The sequence below is a fragment of the Phascolarctos cinereus genome, unplaced genomic scaffold (assembly GCF_003287225.1).
Source record: "Phascolarctos cinereus isolate Bilbo 61053 unplaced genomic scaffold, phaCin_HiC Scaffold_2;HRSCAF=192, whole genome shotgun sequence".
NCBI lineage: Eukaryota > Metazoa > Chordata > Mammalia > Diprotodontia > Phascolarctidae > Phascolarctos > Phascolarctos cinereus.
The window spans coordinates 206,648,400-206,672,163 of NW_027555625.1; the positions used below are offsets into that span (position 1 = coordinate 206,648,400).

The 23,764-nt window shown below is 36.3% G+C and overlaps 1 protein-coding gene across 2 annotated transcripts in view; it reads right to left on the reverse strand.

The window, feature by feature from the left end:
* Nucleotides 1–423: 423 nt before the first annotated feature.
* Nucleotides 424–23,764, reverse strand: part of HSD17B2 (hydroxysteroid 17-beta dehydrogenase 2) — an 82,527-nt gene continuing 59,186 nt past the window's right edge. For both annotated transcript variants that reach the window (XM_020992696.2, XM_020992694.2), the window contains exons 4-5: nucleotides 12,620–12,757; nucleotides 424–857 (exon numbers count right to left, since the gene is read on the reverse strand). In XM_020992696.2, coding sequence (XP_020848355.1) covers nucleotides 526–857; nucleotides 12,620–12,757 — 470 coding nt within the window. In that variant the 3' untranslated portion in view covers nucleotides 424–525. The remainder of the gene's footprint in view (nucleotides 858–12,619; nucleotides 12,758–23,764) is intronic.

The following is a 23,764-nucleotide window of genomic DNA, read 5'->3' on the forward strand; positions in this document are numbered from 1 at the left end:
TATGCCACATTCCTTCGCATTCTCCTCTTTCTCCCACCACCCCCTTTCCATTCCTCTATTCATCATCCTCTTCTTCCTCTTTTCCCTTTCTCATCTTCTCTCGGTGCCATAATCATCCTCCTCATCACTATCTCTAAACCTACTCTTCATTCTCCTTTTCCTCTTTGTCCTCTCTCTCTCTCTCTCTCTCTCTCTTCTCTCTCTCTCTCTCTTCTCTCTCTCTCTCTCACTATCTCTCTGTCTCTCTCTCTCTCTTTCTCTCTCTCATCCTTCCTCTCGCCATCTCTGCACCATCTTTATGTTAGCATAATTCCCTCCTCATTCTCTTTTTTCCTCCTCCCCTCCTCTTTCTTGCCACCTGGTGCCACCTTCCCCCAATAAAGTCCACTTTCCCAACCACATTCACAAAGACAAACAGCCAGCTAGTGTAGAAGTCAGTTTAATAGGAAGCCAAAAGCTTTACTTCCATAAGACAATTTCTAGGAGCGTCTTATAACCTTCTGAACAAAGGTCAGCTTTTATGGGTCATCTTAAAGCTTTGGGCAGAGGGTTGATGCGGAAAATTTTATTGACAACATAATCAAAGACTGAAACAGGAAAATAGGAAAATAAGCAGATCCACAGGTAGGAAAATATCCCTGCTGTGTACAAGGCAGATGGGTTCTTGCACAGGATGCCATGCAGTACATCTGTGAATAAGGGGGAGAAATCTGGGGGAGACTTGCTGAAGTTCTGGAGTAACCCCCAAGTCGAAGACCGGAGGTAGTCTTGGCCATAATCGTCTAGCACATCAGGAGACGTATTCTCCAAGACATCCTTCTCTTGCTTCACCCACATTTCATTTGTGCCTCCTATGTCTGTGGCAACAGAAAAGAGAGATGTTAGGACTAGGGACAGGAATAATGAATGGGTTGGCAGCTGGAAAAACGCTGAGTAAATGTGTCAGTCCAGGTCCCTGTGTGATTCTATTGGAAAGGCTAGTAAAATCTCCAAGAAAGATTAGATCCCTACTGTGATATCCTGACAACCTCTTAAAAACGCAGAGATGTAATTTGCTCATTGGATCATAGATTTAGAACTGGAAGAGACTTTATAAGATAACTGGTCCTACCCCCTCATTTTGTATATAAGGAAATTGAGGCCCAGAGAGGTTAAGTGACTTTCCGAAGTCATGTAACTAATAAGTAGCAGAGCAGGGATTTGAAACTTCAAATCCAAATCTAGCCTTTTTTTCTTTTTTAATTTCTTTTTCTAATTCAATTTTATTTTCAGTTTTAAATTTTTTCCCTCTCACTTCCCCCTCCCCCACCTATTGAGAAAGCAAAAAACCCAAAACTCGTTACAAATATGTAGTCAACCAAAACAAATGAGTTATGTCTCCTCACCATGTGTATGTATATATGTGTGTGTGTGTGTGTGTGTGTGTGTGTGTGTGCGTGCATCCATACATAAGGATCCCTGTAGACGGCATACTGACTTAGTTTTAAAATGTAATGTTATCTATGTTTTGTTGCATTTTTATTTATTTTATTAAATATTTCCCAATTATATTTTAATCTGGTTTGGGCCATACTCAGGAGTATTGTGGGCTGCATGTTTGACTCTCTGATATAAACATTCTCCTGGTTCTGTTCATTTCACTTTGCATTAGTTCATACAGATCTTCCTGGGTTTTTCTAAAACCATTTTTTTCATCATTTTTAATAGAATAACAACCTTCTATCACATACCATAACTTGTTCAGTTATTCACCAACTGATGAGTCCTCCTTCAGTTTCCAATTCTTTGCCACCATAAAAAGAGCTGCTATAAATATTTTTGTGCATATAGGTCCTTTTCCTCTTTCTTTAATCTAATTGGGATATAGACCCAGTAGCAGTGATGTTGGGTCAAAGGGCATGCAAAATGTAATAGCTCTAAGTTACTTTATAGAATGCCTGGAGTTTACAGCTTTACCAGTGCATTTATTTAGTGCATTAGTGAAAGTGCTTTCTCATAGCCCCTCCAGCATTCATCATTTTCCTTTTTTGTCCTCTTTGCCAATGTCTATGAGGTGGTACTTCAGAGTTGTTTTAATTTGCATTTCTCTAATTATTGGCAATTTAAAACCTTTTTTTCATAGTGATTGATAGCTTAGGTTTCTTTCTCTGAAAACTACCTATACATATCATTTAACTACTTATTAATTGGGGAGTGGCTCTTACAAATTTGAATCAGTTTGTCATATATCTTAGAAAGAAGACATTTATCAAATAAACTTGTTGCAAAGATTTTTTCTCAATTTTCTGGATTTTTTCCCTAATTTTTAGCTTTGTGCAAAAACTTTTTATTTTTGTATAATCAAAATTATCTCTTTTACCTCTTATAAACATCTCTTTCTCTTCTTTGGTCATGAACTCTTCATCTATCGATAGCTCTAACAAGTAATTTCTTCATTGTTCCTCTAATTTGTTTATGATGTTCCTTTATCTAAATCATGTATAGATTTGGAGCTTGCCATAGTATACAGTGGGAGATGTTGGTCTATACCTCATTTCTGTAAAACTGCTTTCAAGTTTTTCCAACAGTTTTTGTCAGATAGTGAGTTCTTGTCCCAATAGCTGGGATCTTTGGGTTTATCAAACACCAGGCTACTGTTTTAGTTTGCTTCTATATATTGTGTATAGAATCTGTTCCATTGATTAGCCTCTTTATTTCTTACCCAGTTGTTATAATTTAGTCATTTTCAATTGCATCCAACTCTTCATGACCCTTTTTTGGGTTTTCTTGGCAAAGGTACCAGAGTGGGGGTGAGGGTGGATCAAGATGGCAGAGAAAAAGCAGGGTCTCATCTGAGCTCTCCCCAAAACTCCTCTGAACATCTTTAAGTAATGCCTCAAAACAAATTCTGGAGCAGTAGAATACAGAAAAGTATGGGGTGAAACAATTTTCCAGCCAAAGACAACTTAGAAGGTCAAGAAGAAAGGCCTGTCTCACCAGGGTGAGAGTGCAGCATAGTCCAACCCAGGCCATAGCAGCACAGATCAGGCCCCAACAAACCAGGAGTAGACCTTGGCAGTGACTGAATCAACAGCCACAGCAGCTGCTTCCAGAACTCTCAGCCCACAGATGTAAGGGGGTAAAACAAATGGTCAGAAGAAGATTACAGGAGGCTTTTTGGTGGCAATGGAGAGAGCACTCTGTAGCTTTGCCCATACTTGAATCTGGGTCTTAGTCCTAGGTGGCAGTCCCGGGGTGAGGAGGAGCTTATGGCCATAGTGAAGCATGAATCCTCCTGACAGTTCCAGGGCAGAAAAGAGTTCTTGTGGTCACTCACAGATCAGAGCACAGGTCAGGAGAGAAGTAAACATATCTCCTTAGATCATACCACCTTGGAAGAACTGAAAACTTATAGGTCCCTAGAAGTACCTCTGAAAATAATTGCACAAAACCTGTGAAACTTGGGACAGTGTGCCCTCCATGCTGGAAGCAGAGCCCCATTTTAGCAAAGAGGTAAAAGTCAAGAAATAGGCTGGGAAAATGAGCAAACAAAAGAAAAAAATCTGACTACAGGAAGTTCCTATGATGACAAGGAAAAGCAAAACACATTCAGAAGAAAACATAGTCAAAACTCCTACATCAAAGAAAAATATGAATTCAGCACATGGAAGAGACCAAAAAGGATTTTAAAAATCAAGTAAGAAAGGAAAAATTGGGAAGAGAAATAAGAGTAATGCAAAAAAAATCATAAAAAATGTAATCGACAGCTTGGTAAAAGAAGCACAAAAAATACTGAATAAAATAACACCTTAAAAACTGAATAGGGCAAATGGTAAAAGAAGTACAAAAATCCAATGAAGATAGGAATGCCTCAAAATGCAGAATTGGCCAAATGGAAAAGGGGTACAAAAGCTCACTGAAGAAAATAATTTCTTAAAAATTAGAATTGAGCAAGTGGAAGCTAATGACTTTATGAGACATCAAGAAACAATGAAACAAAACCAAAAGAATGAAAAATAGAAGACAATGTGAAATATCTCATTAGAAAAACAACTGACCTGAAAAAAAGATCCAGGAGAGATAATTTTAAAGTTATTGGACTGCCTGAAAGCCATGGTCAAAAAAAGAGCCTAGATATCATCTTTCAAGAAATTATCAAGGAAAATTGTCCTGATATTCTGGAACCAGACAGTTAAATAGAAATGGAAAGAATCCACCAATCACCTCCTGAAAGAGATCCCAAAATGAAAACTCCCAAGAATGTTATAGCAAAATTCCAGAACACCCAGTCAAGGAGAAAATATTGCAAGCAGCCAGAAAGAAACAATTCAAGTATTGTGGAGTCACAGTGAGCATAATATAAGATTTAGCAGCTTCTACATTAGAGGATTGGAAGACTTTGAATATGATATTATGGAGGGCAAAGGAGCATTACAATGAAGAATCACCTATCTAGCAAAACTGAGTATGATCCCTTCAGGAGAAAAAGCAGAAATTCAATAAAATAGAGGACATTAGAGCATTCCTGATGAAAAGACCAGAGTTGAATAGAAAATTTGACTTTCAAGTACAAGACTCAAGAGAAGCATAAAAAGGTAAACAGGAAAGGAAAATCATAAGGGACTTAATAAGGTTAAACTCTTTTCAAGACTCAAGAGAAGTATGCAAAGGTAAACAGAAAAGAGATATGATAAGGGACTTATTAAAGTTGAACTGCTTACACTCGTATATGGAAAGATGATATTTGTAACTCATGAGACCTTTGCAAGTATTAGGGTAGTTGCAGGGGAAAATATATGGATGGACAGATAGATAGATAGATAGATAGATAGATAGATAGATAGATAGATAGAGATAGATGGATGGATGGATGACACAGGGTGAGTTGAAGATGAAGGTGTGATATCTAAAAAATAAAATTAAGGGATGAGAGAGGATTATATTGAGAGGAGAAAGGGAGAGGTAAATCATCTGATATAAAACAGACAAGAAAAAGCTTTTACAATGGAGGGGAAGTGGGGGAAGGTGAGAGGTAATGAGTGAATTTTATTCTCATCAGATTTGGCTTAAGGAGGAAATAACATACACACTCAATTAGGTACAGAAATCTATCTTACCCTACAGGAAAACAGGGGAGGAAGGGGACAAGAGAGCAGGGGGATGATAGAGAGAAGGGCAGATTGGGAAAGAGTGTAATCACAAGTAAATACTTCTGAGGAGGAACAGGGTCAAAAGAAAGAATAGAATAAATGGGAGGGCAGAATAGGATTAAGGGAAATAGAGATAGTTTTTCACAACATGACTACTATGGAGTTGTTTTGCATGACTACACATGTATAACCTGTATTGATTTGCTTGCCATCTCAATGAGGGTGGGTGGGGAGGGAGGAAGGGAGAGAATTTGGAAACAAAAGCTTTAAAAACAAATGTTTAAAATTGTTTTCATATGCAACTGGGGAATAAGATATATAGGCAATGGGGTACAGAAATCTATGTTGCCCTACAGGAAAAGAGAATGGGAAGGGGGTAAGAGAAGGTGGGGGTTATAGAAGGGAAGGGATTATGGGAAGGGGTTTTCAGAATGCACACCATCTTGGGATGAAGGGGGGGACAAGATGGGGGAAAAATTCAGAACTCAAAATCTTGTGGAAATGAATGTTGAAAACTCAAAATTAGTTAATTAATTAATTAATTTTTAAAAAGAAAATTTTATGCCCTGATGGCAGTTTTTGTGAAGGTTTACAAAGCACAGTTCAAAAATAGGCACACTCCTTTCTGTTCCCATTAAATATTCACCAGAGGTGTCTCATATCTAAATTTTCTAAAATTCTTTTCAGCTTTTTTTTGTTAAATTTATCTAGGTTTGATAGGGGTAAATTGAGGTCACTCACTGTTATAAATTTACTACCCATTTCTCCTTATGACACATTTAATTTTTCCTTGAAGAAGTCAGATGAAAAAAAAAAAGAAGTCAGACGCTATGTGATTTGGTTCCTATATGTTTAGTGTTGCTGTTAATTCATTGTCTACAGTTTCTTTTGCCAAATATAGTTCCTGTTTGTCTCTTTTAATTAGGTCTATTTTTGCTGTCCCTTTGTTTGAGATCATGAATGCCACCCCTCTCTTTTTTACTTTAGTTGAAGTATAATACATACTGCTCCATGCATTTATTCCAATTCTGTGTGTATTTTTCTTTTTCAAGTGTGTTTCTTGTAAACAACATAATGTTGGATTCTGGTTTCTAATCCATTCCATAATCTTTTTTTCCATTTTATAAGTGAATTCATTCCATTCACATTCACAGTTGTGATTGCTAACCATATTTTCCTCCATCCTATTATCTTATACTTTTCCTTCTCTATTTTCCCACTACTTCTTTAAGAGAGTATTTTGTTTTGATTAATCTTTTACTGACCATAATACAATAAAAATTATGTTCAATAAAGGGTCTTCGAAACAAATTAAAATGAAGTGGAAACTAATTTAATTCTAAAGAATGGGTAGAGTAAAGGACAAATAATAGAAAATATCATTAATTTCATCAAAAAATAATGACAACCAGGAAGCATACCAAAACTTGTGGGATGCATAATTAAGGGAAATTTCTATCTAAACAATTTCATCAATAAAAAAGAGAAGTATATAAATGAATTGGCCTTGCAATTAACAAAACTAAAAAATCAACAAGTTAAAAACCCTCAATTAAAAGCAAACTGGAAATCTTGAACATCAAAAGAGAGAATAACAATTTTTTTTAAAAACTACCACTGAATTAGTAAATAAAACTATGAGTTTTTTTAAATAGATATTAGCTAACAATTTTTAAAAATGAAGAAAACCACATTAACAGTTTCAAAAATGAAAAAGATGAATTCACAACTAATGATGAAGTAAAACAATTTTATTAAGAGGTATTTAATCCAACTATATGTCAATAAAATTGACAATCTAAATGAGATAGAGGAATATTTATAAAAACACAAATTGCCCAGATTAGCAGAAGAGGAAATAGGAAAAGAATTTGGACAAACTATAAATGAGCTCCCTAAAAAACTAATCCCTAGGACCAGATGGATTTACAAAATATTGTACCAAATATTTAAATAACAATTTCAATACTACATAAATTGTTTTTAAAAATAGGAAAATAAAATGTCCTACCAAATTCCTCATATGATACAAATATGATCTTGATACTTAAACTAGGGAGAGTCAAAATAAAGCTATAAACCAATACCCATAATGAATATTGATGCAAAATTTTTAAAGAAAATATTAGCAAGAAGACTTCAGCAATATATCACAAAGATAATACACTATCAGCAGGTGGGATTTATACCAGTAATGTGATTCTGATTTGATATTAGGAAAATTATAAATGTAATAGAACATATTAATAGCAAAAACCACACAAATATATGATTATATCAATAGATGCAGAAAAAACCCATTCCTGTTTAAAAAAAAAACATTAGAAAGCATAGGAATGAATGAAGTGTTCCTTAAAATGATAAATTACATATAAAACAAAGAACAAGCATCAGCTGTAAGAGGGAGAAGCTAGAAGGAGCCTTTCCAGTAAGATCAAGAGTGAAGCAGAGATGTCCATTATCACTATTACTCTTCAATATAGTGCTGTAAATGCTAGCTATAGTAATAAGACAAGAAAAAAGAAATTGAAGGCAAAAGTATAGGCAAAGAGAAAACAAAATATTACTCTTTGTAGATGATATGATTTACTTACAGGACCCTAAAGAGTCAACTAAAAACTAATTAGAACAATTAGCAACTTTAGTAAAGTTATAGGATATCAATCTGTCTATCAATAAACATTTATTAAATACCTGTTATGTACCAGGCACTGTGCTAAGACGCTGGGGATAAAAATTAATGTCCATTCCATTTATGTGAGATAATTTTCCTTATTCTTCATCTCTCTTGTCCTCACCCTCTACTCCAGTATATCCCTCTTCCCCACCTTTTCCATTCTTTTTTAAAGATCATCAAAATATAACCAAGTCACTCAGAGGCCCTCTGTCAAACTGAACTCCCTCTATGATTCCTCTTGATGATAGAGCTCAGAGGAGTTACATGTATCATAACTCTCCATATAAGAATGTAAATGGCCAAACGTTATTTAGTCCTTTATGATTACTTGCTCATGTTTACCTTTGTATGCTTCTCTTAATTCCTGTTTGTATATCAAATTTTCTACTCAACTCTGGTATTTCATCATGAATGTTTAGAAGTTCTCTATTTCATTAAAGCTCCTCTTTCCCCAGTAGGATTACACTCGGGTTTTCTGGATAAGTTATGCTTGATTGTAGGTCTATAATTTTTGTCTTTTGTAAGCTCTCTGATTCTTTACTGTGGTGACTGTCAAATCTTATGTGATCCTGACTGTGGCGACTTATTTGAATTCTTTCTTTCTGTCTGACTGAAGTATTTTTTAATTTGACCTGGAAGCCCTGGATTTTGCCTATAATATTCCTAGGAACTTTCATTTTGGGGTTTCTATCAGGAGGTAACTGGTGGATTCTTTCTCTTTCTACTTTACTCGTAATAAGAGATGTGGGTAGTTTTATAATTTCTTGAAACATGATGACTAGGTTCTTTTTCTTTTGGCTTTCATGTAGTCCAATGATTCTCAAATTATTTCTCCTCAATCTGTTTCCCATTATTTTAAATTGTGAGATACTTCATATTTTCTTCTATTTTTTTAGACTTTTGACTTTGTTTCATTATTTTTTATGCCTCATGGAGTTATTAGCTTCTACTTGCTCAATTCTAATTTTCATAGAATTATTTTCTTGGGTAAGGTTTTATACTTCTCGTTCCAAGCTGTTAATTTTACTTTCATATCTTTCTTCCATATCTTCTCATTTTATTTTAAAAATAACTTTGGCTCTTTTTTAACTGTTGCTTTAAGTTTTTCAGGAATTCTGTTTGGACTTTGTCAGAGTTCCATTTTTCTTTAAGGTATTGCTTGCAGACATTTTCAAGTCATTCTCTTCTTCTGGGTTTACATCTTGTTTCCCTGTTGCCATAAAGGTTCTTTATGTGGGATTCTTTTGCATGTGTGTGCTCATTCTTGCAACCTGTTTCTTGACTTTGGACTTTATGTTAGTTCTGGCCTTTGTGTACTTCTGGGGGGAGTGTCTGACCTGTGCTTCTCTACTCTTATGTCCTTCTGCTGCTTCCATGATGCTGGACTGGAGTCTGTAAGCTTTCAATGCTCCCAAAGTGATGGGATCCTGAATAAAGTCTGTTCACTGCCCTAAGATAAGAGCTCTGCAAGTTCCTGACCCAAGTTTGGGTCTGTTGTGTTATCCTTGGTTGGAAATTTAAGTATAATATTGCTGAACCTGAATCCATCACTGTTAGTCTGTTGGGAGGTTCTGCAGTTCTGAATGACTAAACTGTAGGCTCCCCTTTGGTCTGGGACTTCTATTCTGGCTATTCCATTCCAGGCTTTCACCCTGGGCTATAGGCTGGAAATGAGTTCTTGCTCTGTTTCAGTGATCAGAGCCAAATAGCTATTGTTTGCTTCAGATGTTTTTCTTTGCTCAATTACACAGTTAGGGCCTCAGTAGCTACTGATCCTCTGAGACTATTCCTCTTTGTACTAAATCTGTGACCTAGAACTTGGCAGTAAGCAACAAACTGCCTTGTAGTACCTGATCCTGTACCCTCCCCCTGTACAGGAATCTCCTAAGATCACTTCCTTTCCCAGTGCCCAGTCTCAGGTCAATTTCAGTCCATGGCACTGGAATGTCCCATATGGGTACGCCTCTGACCAGACTGATCCCTAGTATCTGCAAGCCTTTCTGTCTCACTAAGCCTCTCTGGGCTAGAAAAATGACTCACTTCTTCTTAGATTCCCCAATTAGAATTTAGTCTGGTGCACTTTCTAGATCTTTGTGGAAGAAGCTTGGTAGATGAACTAAACCATACCTCTTCCTCTTATTCCATTATCTCAAATTTACCTTGGCCCAGACATTTCATTTTTCTACAAAACCAATTTTTCCATTATACTGATTTTCTCCATTATTCTGCTTCTGCCTACTGTGTGTGTTATATGTTTATATATACACACACACATAAATACACACAAAACATATATGTATATATATGCACGTAAATACACATATATACATATATGTACATATACTTCTGCTATACCACATTACCTCAGTTCAAAACTGGTCTTGAAAAGAGGCAGACACTTCCATGTGTCAAAGCTGTCCTAGAGCATACTATTAAGAAAATAAGATAGTGGCCTCTAAATTCAGGCTAACAAGTTTATAAAAAGAAAAAAAAAGGTGACCCAACAGAATTAGGAATAGTGAGAAAGGCATAAGGACAATCAATAGGAGACTTGAACTCTCTCTTTCAAATGGTCTTTTTTCAGCTCTTTTCTGGAAAGTGGAACAACAGCCAGCTGTTGCTCTTCCCCTTTCTCTGCTTTCTGGGAAGGTGAATCAGTCACTCCCTGAAATTCCAAATCAGTGTTGGTCACATTCTCCATTCTCCCATGCTTAAAAACTTTGAGTTATAGGATCATAGATTTAACTGAAAGGATACTTAGAGATTATCTAATCCAACCCCTTCATTTTACAAGTCAGTAACTGAGGTCCAGAGCAGTGCAGTGATTTGTCCAAGGTCACAAAGGTAGTAATTGGCCAAACCAGAACTGAAATCCAGGTCCTTGGACCCCAATCCAGCACATCAATACCTCACTTTGACTCTCTTATTTAGTAAACTCCAATAGCTCACTATTATTTTTATGGTCAAATGAAAACTTCTCTGTTTACCGTAACAACAACAGCAGTAGCTAACATTTATATAGGGCTTGTAGGTTTGCAGAGCACTTTACAAATGATATTTCATTTGACCCTCAGAACAACGTTGATCCTCTATCCACTGGGCCTCATAGCTACCTCAAGGCCACATAAGGCCATTTACACCCTAGCCACCTTTCCAGCCTTATTAAGCTACTCCCCTTAACATAATTTATAATTCAATCAAACTGACCTTTTTATTGTTCTAAATTTATCATATCCTAATTCCCATCTCCATGTTTCTGCACTCAACTCAAACACTACCTTTTACATGATACTCAAGCTGAGTTCTGAAGGAAATTAAGGATTCTAAGAGATGGAAAATAAAGAAGGAGGGAATTCCTTCCTGACATGGAGGATGGCCAGTACAAAAGGAGAAAGGAAATGGAGCACTGTTTCTCATATAAACAGTGAGATGTCCAATTTGACTGAAGCATAAAAGTACATAAGAGGAAATAATATGTGAAAAGGACTGAAAAGGTAAGTTGTGGTCAGTTTATGAAGGACTTTAAATGAGAAACAAAGAAGTTTATATTTACTGACTATTGGAAGTTCATGGTCAATCAGTTTGGCAGCTTAGTGGAGGATAGACTGAACAGGGGACAGACTTAAGATAGGGAAACCAGTTCATAGATTATGGCAATAGTAATTCCAGCAAGATGTGATTAGAGTTTGAACTAGGGCAGTGGCTATGTGGATAGAGAGAAGGGGGCAGATGTGAGAGGTATGGTGGAGATGGAAATAAGATTTAGCAACCAAATAGATGTGATACGAGGGAGAGGGAAGCTAGGAAAGACATTGAGGTTGCTAAGCTGAAATATTTGAATGGAGGTAGTGCCCTTGACAGAAATAGAGATGTTTGGAAGAGGTTTGAAACTGGTGGAAAATATATAGATAATTAGTTCTGTTTTAGATATGTAGAGTTTGAGGTGCCTATGAGACATCCAGTTTAGAATGTCCAAGGGGCAGGTGTTGATATGAGACTGGAATTCAGGAGAGACTAGACCTGAATGCATCTAGATATATAGGTGCAGGAGCCATTGGCCCAGTGTTGATGATTAAACCTATGGGATCTGATCGGTTCATCAAATGAGAGATTGTAAGGAGATAAATAAAGGAGCCCAGGACACAGCCTTGAGGCATCCATACAGTGGGTAGGATATGGAGGTAAATTCATGGTAGAGAAAGAACATATTCTCCATGTTGTCAATTTGGTTTTTTTTTTAACTGATCTAATAAACATGACCCTTGGTAACTGGTAAAATCTCAAATCAAAATTTAGGAAATAACTGTTGCAGCTGTCTTGGACTAATCAAAATTGTGTCTTGTGCTCCCATTCCACAGACCACTCAATGCCAAAAGACAATAAGTTGCCATGGAAATGATAATGGCCTGTAAGGAAGGTGACCTTTCTTGGCCACTAACTAGTTGTGTGGCAGCATGAAGTCTCTTTTTCTCTCTGAGCTTTACTTGTGCATCCTATAAAATGAGGCAATTGTACAAGAGGACTTCTTTACTTTAATATATTAGGATTCTAATAGAGATGGAGACTTTGATTTCGTTGATTATAGGGAATTCTTGAATGAAGAAAATGCCTTTACAAGACAGATTGCCACCCTTCTTGCAAACCTATGTTCTTAGAGTTATCTAGAGCACTGTGAAAGGTTTGATGACTTGCTTGCCTAGGGTTAAACAGCTACTCTGTGTCACAAGCAGGACTTGAACCCACATCTTCCTAACTCTAAGGCCAGTTCTTTATCCATTAAATCATCCTTACCCACCATATGTCAAAAACCTACTTGTTTTGAATGCTGCAGGATGAATTAATGCCACTTTAATGCCCCATTTTTTAAGTTCCAGTCTCATGACTCCAGAAAACATGGTCAGAGCTGCCTTGGATGAGGAATATGCAACAAACTGTTTCAAGGGAATGATTCCTGTAAAGAAACAAGAGAAAGAGATCATAGGATTTGGGACATAGTGAGGACCATAGATATTATCTAATCCAATAGTTATCCAATAATCATTATCTAACCCAATCCCCTCATTTTATAGATGAGGAAACTAACCGAAGCCCAGAACAGTAATATGACTTACACAACATCACACAAGTAGTAAGTCACAAATCCTGGATTTGAACCCAAATCTGATTTCCACATCTAGTACTTTTTCTATTTCTCTATTTTGTAGAAGTTAAGAAATGGAAGTAGAATATGTGGTAAATGTTTAACAACCAGTAATCTGGTGGGGAGACTTGTAGGCATGACACACTTTTTAAACAGATAATTACACTTTATTTTAACATTCATTTTTAAAAATTTTAAGTTCCCAATTCTCTTCCTTCTCCAACCCCTCCCTCACCCATTCAGAAAATAAATAATACAGTATAAATCATGCATATTAAGCCATGCAAAACATATTTCGATATTAGCCACATTGCAAAAAATTAAATGGAAAAAATATGCTTCAATATGAATTCAGAATTCTTCAGTTCTTTCTCTGAAGGTAGATAACATTTTTCATTATGAGTGCTTTAGAATTATCTTGGATTATTGTAGTGATTACAGTAGCTAAGTCCTTTACTGTTGATCATCATTATACTACACTGTCCTGGTTCTGCTCATTTTACTTTGTATCAGTTCATATAATCTTTCTAGGTTTTTCTGAAACTATTTCCCTCATCATTTCTTACAGCACAATAGCATTCCATCACAATCATACAACTTGTTCAGCAATTCCCCAGTTGATGGGCATCTCCTCAGTTTCCAATTCTTTGCCACCACTAAAAGAGCTGCTAGAAATATTTTTGTACATATAGGTCCTTTTCCTTTTTGTTTGATCTCTTTGGGATATAGATCTAGTTGTGGTATTGTTGTGTCAAAGGATATGCACAATTTCATAGCCCTTTGGGCATAGTTCCAAATTGTTCTCCGGAATGATTGGACCAATTCACAACCAATTCACAATTCCACCAATAGTGCATTAGTGTATCTATTTTCTCACATTCCTTCCAGCATTTGTCATTTCCTTTTGCTGTTATGTTAGCCTTTCTGATAGGTGTGAGGTAATACCTCAGAGCTGTTTTAATTTTCATTTCTCTAATCAATAATTTAGAGCATTTTCATATGACTATTGATAGCTTTGATTTCTTCCTCTGAAAACTGCCTAGTCATATCCTTTGACCATTTATCAACTGAGGAATTGCTCTCATTTTTATAAATTTGGCTCCATTCCCTATATATTTGAGAAATGAAGCCTATGTTACAGAAATTGCCTCTAAATTTTCCCCTAGTTTTCTGTTTTTCTTCTAATTTTGGCTTCATTGGTTTTATCTGTGCAATTTTTTTTTAAATTTCATGAAATTAAAATTATCCATTTTATTTCCTGTGATTCTCTCTGTCTCTTGTTTGGTCATAAACTTTTCCCTTATCCATAGATCTGACAGGTACATTTTTCCATGCTCCCCTAATTTGCTTATGATATCATCCTTTATGTCTAAATCATGTACCTGTTTTGACCTTATCTTAGTTTATCATGTGAGATCTTGGTCACAAGTTTATGCCAAACTACTTTCCAGTGTTCCCAGAAAATTATGTCAAATATTGAGTTCCTGCCCCAAAATCTTGCCCCTTTGGGTTTATCAAACACTAGAATACTATGATCATTTACTAGTGTATATTGTGTACCTACCTTATTCTACTGTTCCACCACTCTATTTCTTAGCCCATACTAGATTGTCTTGATGACAACCATTTTTAAATACAGTCTGAAGTATGGTACTGCTAGGCTTCCTTCCTTCACATTTATTTTTCCTTGATTTCCTTGATATGACCTTTTGTCCTTCCAGATGAATTTTGTTGTTATTTTTTCCAGCTCTACAATTCTTTGATCATTTTATTGGTATGGCACAGAACAAGTAAATTAATTTAGATGGAATTGTCATTTATATTATATTGTTTTGCCCTACTCATGAGCAATTAATATTTCTCCAATTGTTTAGCTCCATCTTTATTTGTCTGAAGAATGTGTTGTAGTTATGTTCATATAGTTCCTGGGTTTGTCTTGGCAGATAAACTCCTAAGTATTTTATATTGCCTCAAGTTATTTTAAATGGAATTTCTCTTTCTATCCCTTTCTGCTAGGTTTTGTGGTAACATATTGAAATGCTCATGATTTATATGAGTCTATATTATATTCTACAACTTTGCTTAATTGTTTCAACTAGAGTTCTCTAGAGTTCTATAAGTATACCATCGTATCATCTGCAAAGAGTGATAGAATTATTTCCTTATTGCTCATTCTTATTCTTTCAATTTCTTTTTCTTGTCTCACTACTATAGCTAGCATTTCTAGTGCAATGTTGAATAATAATGATAATAGGCATCCTTGCTTCACCCCTGATCTTACTGGGAAGACTTCAAGTTTATCTCCATTACAGATCATGTTTGCTGATTATCTTAGATACTATTTACCATTTTAAGGAGGGCTCGACTTATTCCTGTGCTCTAGGAATGGGTGTTATATTTTGGCAAAAGCTTTTTCTGCATCTTTTGAGATAATCTTATGATTTCTGTTGGTTTTGTTATTAACATGCTCAATTATGCTGATAGTTTTCCTAATATTGAACCAGCCCTGCATTCCTAGTATAAATCCCACCTTGTCATATTGTATGATCTTTGTGATATGTTGCTATAATCTATATTAGTATTAGATAGTATTTTATTTAAATTTTTTGCATCAATATTCATTAGGGAAGTTAGACTACAGTTTTCTTTTTCAATTTTTGCTCTCCTTGGGTTCAGGTATCTTTTCTTCTTTACTTCATATTTTAAATTTTCTTTTTACTATGAACTTATCACCAAATACAAACATTTCAATATATAAAGAACAAAATATTTTCACACAAATTGTTGTCTAGCCACATTTCTTCCATATTGATTAATCTTATTAACTTTAACTCCAAATGTTGGATTTTGACATTTATCCCTATTAAACTTCATTATTATCATCCACTACAAATGTTGTGGCATAACAGCTAGGTGGCACAGTGGATAAAGCACCAGGCCTAGAGTCAGGAAGATTTGAATTCGAGTCTAGCCTTAGACACTTACTAGCTGTGTTTCCATGGGCAAGTCACTCAATCTGTTTGCCTCAATTTCCTCATCCGTAAAACAGCAACAGTACCTATGTCCCAAAATTGTTGTGAGGATAAATGAGATAATCTTTGTAAAAGTGCCTAGAATATTGACATCAAAAAAAGATAGGCCTTTGTCTCCAGGATCATATGAGATAATATTTGTAAAATGGTTAGCACACAGTGGGTGCAAATGCTAGTTATAATAATAATAATTGTTATTGTTGTTGACAGAATCCTAGGCTTAGAGTCAGAAAGAACTGGGATCAACTTCCACCTCTGATGCTTGCCAGCTAAGTGATCACTTAGCAAGTCACTCAATTTCTGTGTCCTTCAGGCAATTCTCTAGGTCTTAGCTACTACGTCTTTGAGGGTTATAACCTACAATAGTGGAAGGAGTTCTCCTAGGACAAGATCCTTGTATTGAAGCAATCATAGATCCTTCACATAGTTATATAAACTGTATCTTATTAACATCAAATGATTGTTTTGTTGTCCAATGTGTTGGCTATCCTAGATCTGTGTTATTTGCACACTTAATAAGCATACTATCTATGCCCTCATCCAAGTCACTGATAAAAATGAGGAGTAACACTGAAACCTAAAACTCCAAGACATTCTGCTAAAGACCTCTTCTAGGCTGAAAATGATTAATGATTACTTTATGTGCCTGGTCATTCAACCATTTATGAATCCATCTGACTATCATCTAACTCACATTTATCTATCTTGTTCTCAAGAGGCTCAACTGCCTTTCTGAAACCCAGATATACTGTCAATGGTATATCAGGTCTAGAAACCCTGCCATTAAAGGAAATGAGGCTAGCATGATTAGTTGCTGGTGAATCCATGATTGATGAATCAATGATTACTACTTCCATCTTTGAATGTTCGTGAATTATCCCCTTCATTGGAGTCAAGATCACCAGCCAACAGTTTGAATTCCATTTTCCAATTTCTAGTCACATTTCACCTTTCCATTCTCTATATATTTCAGAGATTGCCTTCAAGATCTAGACAATCACATCCATCAGTTCTTTGTTTTCCTCCTTGTACCTCATCCTTTCCGTTACTGTATCAAAAAAAAATAGAGTGAGTAAAACAAAAACTAAAGTTTAGGGGTCAAATTAGTTCTTTTGTTTTGAATCATATATTCTGTTAGACTTGAAACCCATAGCCTTGATCCCTAGAGTATTAGCATTTAAGACCTTGGGGTCAATGGTTCTGACAACCTTAAGGCTGACAGTGATAATTGTGGGGCCAGGATGTTTGGTAGCAACTTTGGGATCAGTGCATTTGGTGATGGTCTTGAGTCTGGTACATCATGGTACAGTTTTGGGGTCTGTGATTTTGATGATTTTGTTTCTAAGGGTCTAAGTTCTGGGAAACTTTGTGCTGAGGGCTTTGATGGCCTCTTCCTGGCTGCTGATGGCTTTGGTGTTATTGGCCAGCATTTTCTTCAGAACTTTACTGGCATTCTTAGCACAGCTTGTGTCTTCCTCAGAAATTGGGTCTAATTTATTTCAGAGACTCCTATTTCTGTGACTGGGTTTCTTGATGCCATTTATGTGTCATTTGCAGGACTAGCTGGAGGTGGTGTGGCTCTTAGACTCAACCATTACACAGCCATCTCTACCACCAGTGGACGACTAGGCAGCTTAATGGACATAGTGCCACACCTGGAGTCGGGAAAACTCATCTTCTTTAGTTCAAATCTGGCCTCAGACACTTTATTAGCTGTGAGCTAGCAAACCCTGTTTGCCTCAGTTTCTTCATCTGTAAAATGATCTGGAGAAGGAAATGGTGAACCACTCCAATATCTCTGCCAAGAAAACCCCAAATGGGATTACAAAGAGTCAGATACAATTGAAAAACAATTGAACAACAAGTATGCCACCAGAGATCGCAAGGCCTAGAAAAGATCCATAAGCTCTTTCAATAGTCTGAAATATAGTTCATTTGAGCCTGCTAAAATGAAATCGTGAAAGGTATCTTATCTTCTTGAGCCAACCATCTTTTCACTTATCATATAATTCAGTTTCCTGGTAGCCATTCTTGTTCTGTTCTTCCCTACATTATCTGAGAAAACCAGGAACTCTTGAGGAATTGAGGTTGCCCCTCTAAGCAGGTCCATCCTAGAATCACCTACGATGGACATATGCTTTAAACTAGCATGTGCTCCATAGTTTACAATTTCTGCTGGAGGAGAGGAAAGGGCAGTCTTTCCCCCATCCTTCTTCCCCTTCCCCAGTTGCATGATGATACTCAGAAGGTCAAAGGAAGACAGCTGATTTAGGCATCACCACCATATTTGTGTCATAGAATTTGTTAGGACATCTTCTTTACCTATTTTTAAAAATAGTTTGTATGGTATTGGAATAAAATTTTTCTTTAAATGTTTGGTAGAATTCGCTTGCAAATCCATCTGGTCTTGAGGATTTTTTCTTAGGGACTTCATTTATGGCTTGTTAATTTCTTTTTCTGAGATAGGATTATTTAAGTATTCTATTTCCTCTTCTGTCAATCTAGACAGTTTATATTTTTGTAAATATTCATCCATTTCACTTAGATTTTCAGTTTATGGATATGTAATTGAGCAAAATAGCCCCAAATAGTTGTTTTGATTTCATCTTCTTTGGTGGTACATTCATGGTTTTCATTTTTGATACTGGTAATTTGGTTTTCTTCTTCTTTTTTGTAATCAAAATAACCAATAGTTTAACTATGTTATTTTTTTCTTTCACAAAACCAGATCCTAGTTTTATTAGTTCAATGGGTTTTTAATTTCAATTTTATTAATCTCTCCTTTGATTTTCAGGATTTCTATTTTGGCATTTAATTAGGGATTTTTTAATTTTTATTTTTCTAGTTTTTTTTAGTTGCATAACCAATTCATTGATCTGTGATTTCTCTTTTTCTTTTATGTAAACACTCAGAGATACAAATTTTCCCCTAATATTCCTTTGATTTAAAAAAATTTTTTTAAAATTTTATTAATTTATTTTGATTTATCAACAATCACTTCCATATGCTTTTTTTTTTCTTTTTGGGCTAGGCAGTGGGGTAAAGTGACTTGCCCAGGTCACACAGCTAGTAAGTGTTACGTGTCTGAGGCTGGATTTGAACTCAGGTCCTCCTGAATCCAGGGCCAGTGCTCTATCCACTGTGCCACCTAGCTGCCCCTTCCATATGCTTTTGAGTTGAAAATTTTTCTCCCCCTTCCTCCCCCCCACCCTCCCCAAGACGGCACACAATCTGATATAGGCTTTACATTTACATTCCTGTTAAACATATTTTCACATTAGTGAAATTGTAAGTAAAAATTAAAACCAATAGGAGGAACCATCAGAAAGATGAAACAAAACTCAACAGAAGGTAAAAATAAGTGATAGCAATTTGACTTCCATAGTTCTTTCTTTGGATGTGGATAACATTTTCCATCCCGAGGCCTCTGGAGATGTCTTAGATCTTTGTAATGCTGAGAAGGGTTCAGTTTAACAATATTAGTCATCACATAATGTGGCTGTTATTGTGTACAAAGTCCTGTTGGTTCTGCTCACTTCACTCAGCATCAGACCATACAAGTCTTTCCAGGTTTTTCTGAAGTCAGCCTGTTCATCATTTCTTATAGCACAATAGTATTTCATTACATTCATATACCACAACTTGCTCAGCCATTCCCCAATTGATGGGCATCCTCTCAATTTCCAATTCTTTGCCACCACAAAAAGAGCTGCTATGAATATTTTTGTTCATGTGGGTCCTTTTCCCATTTGTTTGATCTCTTTGGGACATTTTTGTAGCCCTTTGGGCATAGTTCCAAATTGTTCTCCAAAATGGTTGGATCATTCTAACTGATTTTTAATCTATGCTTAGACAACACTTTATTGCATAGAACTTTATTGCACTATGGTACAAAAAGGATGTATTTAATATTTCTTCTTTTCTGTAGTTATTTGTGAAGCTTTTATGGTTGAATATATGGTCAGTTTTTGTGAAGGCGACATGTACATAGAAAAAGGTATACTTCTTTTCCCATTCAATTTTCTCCAGAGGTCTAGTATAGCTAACTTTATGAAAATTGTATTCATCTCCTTAACTTCTTTCTTATTTATTTTATGGTTAGATTTTTCTAGCTCTGAGATGGGAAAGTTGAGGTCCCCCACTAGTATAATTTTACTGTTTATTTTCTTCTATAATTCATTTAACTTTTTCTTTAAGAATTTGGATGCTATGCCACTTGATGCATGTGTGTTTAGTATTGATATTTCTTCATTGTCTACGGTCTTTTAGCAAGACATAGTTTCTCCAATTATCTCTTTTAATTAGGTCTATTTTTGCTTTTGCTTTGTCTGAGATCATGATTGCTGCTCTTGCCTTTTTTACTTCAGTTAAAACACAACATATTCTGCTCCAAGCCTTCATTTTAATTCTGTGTGTCTTTTTGTTTCAGGTGTGTTTCTTGTAAACAACATATTGCTGGATTGTTTTCTAATCTATCCCACTATCTGCTTGCATTTTATAGATGAGTCCATCCCATTTTCATTCATAGCTATGAATACTAACTGTGTATTTCCCTCCATCCTATTTTCTTCTATTTCTCTTTTTACTCTGTCCCTCCTCAAAAGTCTATTTTGCTTTTGACCACTACCTCCCTTAACCTTCCTTCCTTCTTATTGCTGTTCACTTTTCTCTTATCCCTTCCCTCATCCTGCTTCCCTATTGGGTAGGATAGATTTCTATACCCAATTGAGTGTGTATATATGTTCTTATTTTTTTGAACCAGTTCAGATGAGAATGAGGCTCAAATGTTGCCCACTGTAAAAGTTCTTCCTTTTCTGACTCTTTTATATGAGATAATTTCTCCCATTCTTTTTGTCCTTTCCCCCTTATCCCCATGCATCCCTCTTTCTCACCTCTCCATTTTTTTAGATCATTCCAACATAATTGACTTGTACCTGTGCCCTCCTTCCAACATCCTAATAATGATAAAGTTCTTAGTAGTTACATGTATCATCTTCCCATGCAGAAATTCAAACAGTTTAATTTATTTAGTCCCTTATAATTTCTCTCTAATGTTTGTCTTTTTGTGCTTCTCTTGAGTCTTGTATTTGAATGTGGAATTTTCTATTCAGCTCTGGCCTTTTCATCAAGAATGCTTAAAACTGGGCAGCTAGGTGGCATAGTAGATAAAGCACTGGCCCTGGAGTCAGGAGGACCTGAGTTCAAATCTGGCCTCAGACACATGATACTTACTAGCTGTATGACCCCAGGCAAGTCACTTAACCCCGATTGCCTCACTGGAAAGAGAGAGACAGAGACAGAGAGACAGAGACAGAGACAGAGAGAATGCTTAAAAGTCCTCTATTTCATTAAATATCCACCTGTCCCCCTCAAAAAAAATTGTACTCAGTTTTATTGAATAGGTTAGTCTTGGATGTATTCCTATCTCCTTTGCCTTCTGGAATATCATATTCCAAGCCCTCTGCTTCTTTAATGTGGTAGCTGCTAAATCTTGTGTGATCCTTACTGTGGTACCATTTTATCTGAATCATTGTTTTCTGGCTGCTTTCTTTCCCTGATTTGGGAGCTCTGTAATTTGGCTATAACATTCCTTGGAGTTTTCATTTTGTTTGTTTGTTTGTTTGGTTTGGTTTGGTTTTTGCTAGGCAATGGGGTTAAGTGACTTGCCCGGGGTCACACAGCTGGTAAGTGTCAAGTGTTGAGGTTGGATTTGAACTCAGGTCCATCCTGACTCCAGAGCCACTGCTTTATCCACGACACCACCTAACTGCACCTGGAATTTTCATTTTGGAATCTCTTTAAGGAAATGATCAGCAGGAAGGGGGTGGGAGGTATGTGAAAAGGATAGGTGTGAACTTTACTGTCATCAGATTTGGCTTAAGAAGGGAATAACATACATACCCAATTGGGTATGGAAATATATCTTACCCTATAGGAAAGTAAGGGGGAAGAGGATGAGAGGTAGGAGTGATAGAAGGGAGGGGGAGGTAATTAGGGGAAGGTGTAATCAGAAGCAAACACTTTTGAGGAGAAACAGGGACAAAGGAGAAAATAGAATAAATGGGGGGTGGGATAGGATGGAGGGAAATATAGTTAGTCTTTCACAACATGACTATTATGGAAATGTTTTGCATGACTGCACATGTATAGCCTATGTCGAATTGCTTGCCTTGTCAATGAGGGTGGGTGGGGAGGGAACAGGGAGAGAATTTGGGACTCAAAGTTTTAGAAACAAATGTTAGAAATTGTTTCTGCATGCAACTGGGAAATAAGATACACAGGCAAAGCAGTATAGAAATCTATCTATAGAAGGGGAAGGGGATAAGAGAAGAGGGGGTAATAGAAGGGAGAACAAATTGGGTGAAGGGAGAATCAGAATGCAGGCCATCATTGATGGGGGGGGAAGGGGAGGGATAGGGAAAAAATTTTGAACTCAAAATCTTGTGGAAGTAAATGTTGGAAACTAAAAATAAAGAAATAAATTGGAAGAAAGGAAGTGATCAGCAGATTACTTTAATGTCTATGTTACTCTCTGGTTCTAAGATATTGGAGCAGTTTTCCTTTATAATTCTTAAAATATGATGTGTAAGCTCTTTTTTATCATGGCTGTCAAGTAGTCCAATAATTCTTAAATTATCTCTTCTCAATCTATTTTCCAGTTCAGTTGTTTTTCCAGTGAGATAGTTCACATTTTCTTGTATTTTTTCATTCTTTTAACTTTGTTTTATTGTTTCTTGATTTCTCAAGAAGTCATTATTTTCCCCTTTCCCAGTTATAATTTTTAAGGAATTATTTTATTCAGTGAACTTTTATGCCTCTTTTTCTATTTGACCAATTTTGCTTTAAAAGGAGTTATTTTTATCAGTGAAGTTTTGTACCTCTTTTACCAAGGAGTTCTTTCCTTCAGTAAGGTTTTGTGCCTCCCTTACCATTTAGGTATCATTTTCTTCAGTATTTTTGAGCTTCTTTTGCCAAGCTATTATTATTACACTTTCTTGTGGCACTCTCATTTCTTTTCCCAATTTTTCCTCTACCACTGTTATTTGATTTTTCAAATTGCTTTGTTGCTCTTTCTTTAGCTCATCCGGGAATTCTTTTTGGCCCTCTGTCCAGTTTGCATTTTTCTTTGAGGCCTTGTTTTTAGCTGTTTTCAGGTCATTGTCTTCTGAGTTTGTGTCTTGATCTTCCCTGTCACCATAGTAGATTTGTATGGTTAGGTTCTTTTTTGTTTGTTCATTTTTCTTGCTTATTTCTTGACTTTGAACTTTATGTTAAATTTGGGTTCTGCTCACCTGTGAGTTGGGGGGGGAAGGGGCGGGCACTGTCTCAAACTTCAGACTTTTTGGCATCATTTTTTTCACAGCTAGTTCTAGGGGTTTGTAATTTTCAGTGTTTCCAATGTGGTGCGATCTGAGGAAGGGTGTGGTCACTGCACTCCTGATATGAGCTCTAGTCCTTACCTAGGAAGGGCCACTATTCCCTCATGACTACAACTGCTATTGCTCTTCAGGGTTGCTGCTCCTTTGCAGCTACAAGCACTATTGTTTCACAGGACCCCTACTCCCTTGTGACCAAAACTATTCCTCTCTGCCCTGGAACTGCTACTCAGAAGTAAGTGTGGGCAATGGGGTTGCCAAATAGTGCCTGGTCCTGTGCCCGGTTCTAGCACGAGAGTCCCCTGTAATCCCTTTCTGATCAGGTGTCCTATCCTTTTAACACTGCTAGGCTGAGAGTTCCCAAAGCTGCTGCTGTACTCTGGGCCAGCTCCACCCCCTGTGTCACAGAC